Source organism: Notolepis coatsorum, assembly GCF_963971535.1.
Source record: "Notolepis coatsorum genome assembly, chromosome: 8".
Classification (NCBI taxonomy): Eukaryota; Metazoa; Chordata; class Actinopteri; order Aulopiformes; family Paralepididae; genus Notolepis; species Notolepis coatsorum.
The window spans coordinates 28,086,139-28,089,814 of record NC_140172.1 but is presented as its reverse complement, the minus strand read 5'-3'; the positions used below and the strand labels follow the sequence as shown (position 1 = coordinate 28,089,814).

Genomic DNA, 3,676 nt, shown 5'->3' with positions numbered 1-3,676 from the left:
TTAATAATAAAAAATATCCATTTCTCTTTGCCTCCATTCCCCAGGTCCAGGTGCTGCTCTACTACCTGCTGCACCCTCCCATATCCTTCGCTGAGCTCAAGCGCAACACGCTCTACTTTTCCACTGATGTTTAATTCCTCTCCCCTTGGAGGGGGGGGGGGGTCTGGAGACAAGAAAGAGAGACACGACGTGAATCGTCCCCCCTATCCGTCCTCCTGAACCGCCTAGCTCCTCTCAACTGTACAGCCCCCGACGCCCCCCCCCCCCCCGAACCCACCCACCCACCCACCCACCCACCCACCCACCTGAGCCCTGATGACAGAGGGAGCCAAACAATTGGTCCTCTGGTCATGTCTTGTGTCATGTTTGTGTCTGAGGAGAGCAGTGGACTGCGTTCCGTCCCGTCTGGTGAAGAGCAGGGAGAGAGGGGCACAGCAGAGGCCAGAGGGGCCCCCCAGGTCTGGGAACCTCTGTGTCTTATCAGCCAAGGGGTCAAGGGTCAGAGCCTGATGGTGGTGTTGCCCCCTCCAACACACCAACCATCCTACAAACCGCTCCGACTCACAAAAACACTTTTTAGTTGTTTTTTTCTCTCTCTCTCTCTCTCTTTTCTGTTCAGAGGCATTCCAGAAAAAATGGCATTTACATATTTTATAAATATCATTTTGTTGAATAGTTGTTTTTGGTGTTTTCTTTTTTTTTTTTTTTTTTTTTTGGCTTTGTGCATGTGACAGAGGAGGGCTGTGTGTGTGTGTGTGTGTGTGCGTGCGTGCCTGCCTGTGTGAGGATGTAGATGGCGCACACTGGAGCAAGTGTGTGTGTTAAAGAAATTATAAGGACTGTCAAAAGTTTGCAAGCAGGTCAGGATTGCTGTCGTCTCAGAGAATGTCTGTCACATCTCTCTGTGTTGGAAAACGAGTGAGAACTGCCCTTCCCTGTTAGTCTTGGCCAAATTTGCCCTATTTATTTTTCATTATATATATAATGATATATATATATGATGTGCGCCTGTACAGTTCAGCGCAACTAGAGAAATCCCTCCAAGGAGTCTGTTTTTTGAAGTTTTTTCAGGTAGTGATTTATTTTTTGTCAAATTTTCTGATTCACCATGTGTTCATGGTTGGTGAGCTGTACTGAGAGACCATCATAGAACAAGGTGTAAAGTCTACCAATTGATTCTAAGCCACTTTTTTAGACAAGAAAGAGCACTCTGTGAAAGTTGTGGGTGGGAGGGGGGAGATTTGAAAGTTATGGAACATTAGCTTTGTTTTCTTCTCTCGCCATTGCATTTACAAGCCTGTTCCAAGTGTCTTATTGCACCAGTATAATAATCTATTGGATGATTTTGTGTAGTTGCCCTCATTGCATGTTCAGCTTGTCAATCAAAACAGGCTGGGTAACATAAAGGTGGTTTGTCACTGCTAGTGTTTTACTTATTTTTTTGGCTTGACAGGCGAAAGGCCTATCACTTGCTATACAAATCCAACCTTTCTGCTATCAAGCCTGCGACATATCTTAAAATAAGCACTGCTAGATGAGTACTATTTGATATTTTTAATATGATTCAAAGAAAAAAAATGTTGTATTTTACTTCCTTTGAGAAGAATTTGAGTATACTGTAATAACTGAGGCTAAATGTCAATGTGAACTTTTTTTTTTTTTTTGTAAAATAAATATAAGTTACCAAATCAAAGTGACCTTGTCTCTCTTTCCACTGATCTATATAACATAATGTGAATGTTGTTAGTGCCCTCTGAGATGCTAAAGGTTGGGGGCAGTGGTGGCGTAAAGGTTAGAGAAGTGGGTTTGTGACCAGAAGGTCGCCGGTTTGATCTCTCAGACCAGCAGGAAAAATCTGGGCGGCGAAGTGATTTTGATTTGATATGATTTATTGACATAAACATATAACAAAATGTACAGGTCAACATGTGTATGTGCATTGTCAGGGATAGTCCAGGACTTTTTGCCATCGTTGTCCCTGTTGTTTCAAGTGGCATGTTGGCGTCTGTTTGAAGTGCATTGAGCATTCTTAGTGAATAGTCGAAAGTGCATTAATAGTAGTAATCATGTTTCATAAAAAAAATGCAGTAAGAGCATTAATCATGGTTCATTGTTGCATGCCTCAGGTCCCCCCCCCCCCCCCCCCCCCCCCCCCCTCTGCCCCCAAGTGACACTGGCACAATGACACTGACTGCACTACACTAGTCCTTACTGGAACTCTGCACTCTTCACTTTATATATATATATGTATTTTATTGATTAATCCTCCACTGCACTGTTTCTTGCCCTGTGTCTGTGTTGGTGTTTGTCGTTTACTGTGAAAAAAGAAAGGAAAAAATGCATACACTGTATTGCTGCAACAATTACCAATGTGTTTTTACACAAATGGCTTAATAAAGGAATCTGAATCTGAATCTGAATTAAAAGCAATAATTATTTTTCAACAATAAAGTGCATAGAGACAATAATCATGGTTCAGCACATATACAGTCGGCAGTCGCACAAACATTACAGTGGCAGGTTACTAAATAGCCGCTCCCTTATCCTGGATTTGAACACTGCAGCACTCTGTTTCCTTAATATTGAGTGGTAGTTTGTTCCACTCCACTGCACCTCTGTATCTAAATGAAAATGCACCTGTCTTCCTGTTGTGCTTACAGGGGACTACATTTCTCAGGCTTCCTCTTGTGTTGTGTGTGTGTGTGTGCAATCCTTTCAAAGTGGTTAAAATATTTTGGGGCTCTCCTGTTTAGAATCGTGTGGACCATCCCTAGCTGTATGTGTGTGGCTCTAGCCTCAACTGGTAGCCAGTGGAGTTGGATACATTGGGTCTTCCCTATGTGGGTTCTGGAGTTAAGGCCTAAAACTACTCTGATTAGTTTATTCTGTGCTGTTTGAAGTTTATGTTGCAATTGTTTGTTAAGGCTCCAGTACCATGAACTGATGGCGTAGTTTAAATGGCACTGGACTAAAGTGAATGAATAACTCACCTGTCCCTCAATACCAACCATTGAAGTGCCCTTGAGCAAGGCATTTAACCCACAACTGCTCCAGTGGAGTTGCCCAGTGGCCAACACTGTCAGACTGTGGTTACACTGGGCGGCTCCCAGGTGTGAATGGAACTGTCTGAATGTGAAGCAGGGCGTTGCTTAAAAGTATTCTGAGTATTCGTGCTCAGAGAACCTATACCCTGGGTAAATACAATTGTAAAGACATTTGGTTACGTTGTTCCATTCCTGTTGAACTAGTTTTGCACAGTGACATTTTTATGTTCCTATAAACTGTTACTCCATAGCTAATGAAAGTGAAATGGAGATGCTGTAATTTTGTGTCTACAGATGGTACTACATAATGCAACGTGATGGGGCTGAGGATCACGGTACTTGTAGTTTCAAAGTCAATGCACATTTTTGGTAACTACGGCGTCGGCGACGACACATGCTGTCGTTTTGACTGGCCATGCTGCTAGAGGCACACGAGAGATGGGATACTGCCATCTGCTGGTGTGTTCAGAGTCGTGGTCCACTTTTGATAAGATGTCTTGGGAGTGGGACATCCTCATGTGTACAATGGAACAGGTTGTAAGTTTAATAATGAGAATTTCATCACATCGCTAGCCAAAATTACAACTTTAATTATGTTTTTGAAATGTCACAACAATGCATTGCCAATAGTG

The 3,676-nt window shown here is 42.8% G+C and overlaps 1 protein-coding gene across 2 annotated transcripts in view; it reads left to right on the top strand.

Annotated features, from left to right (window-relative positions):
• Nucleotides 1-1,682, top strand: part of LOC311233083 (active breakpoint cluster region-related protein-like) — a 42,456-nt gene extending 40,774 nt beyond the window's left edge. For both annotated transcript variants that reach the window (XM_084319955.1, XM_084319956.1), the window contains one exon: nucleotides 45-1,682. In XM_084319955.1, coding sequence (XP_084176081.1) covers nucleotides 45-134 — 90 coding nt within the window. In that variant the 3' untranslated portion in view covers nucleotides 135-1,682. The remainder of the gene's footprint in view (nucleotides 1-44) is intronic.
• The last annotated feature ends 1,994 nt before the right edge of the window (nucleotides 1,683-3,676 follow it).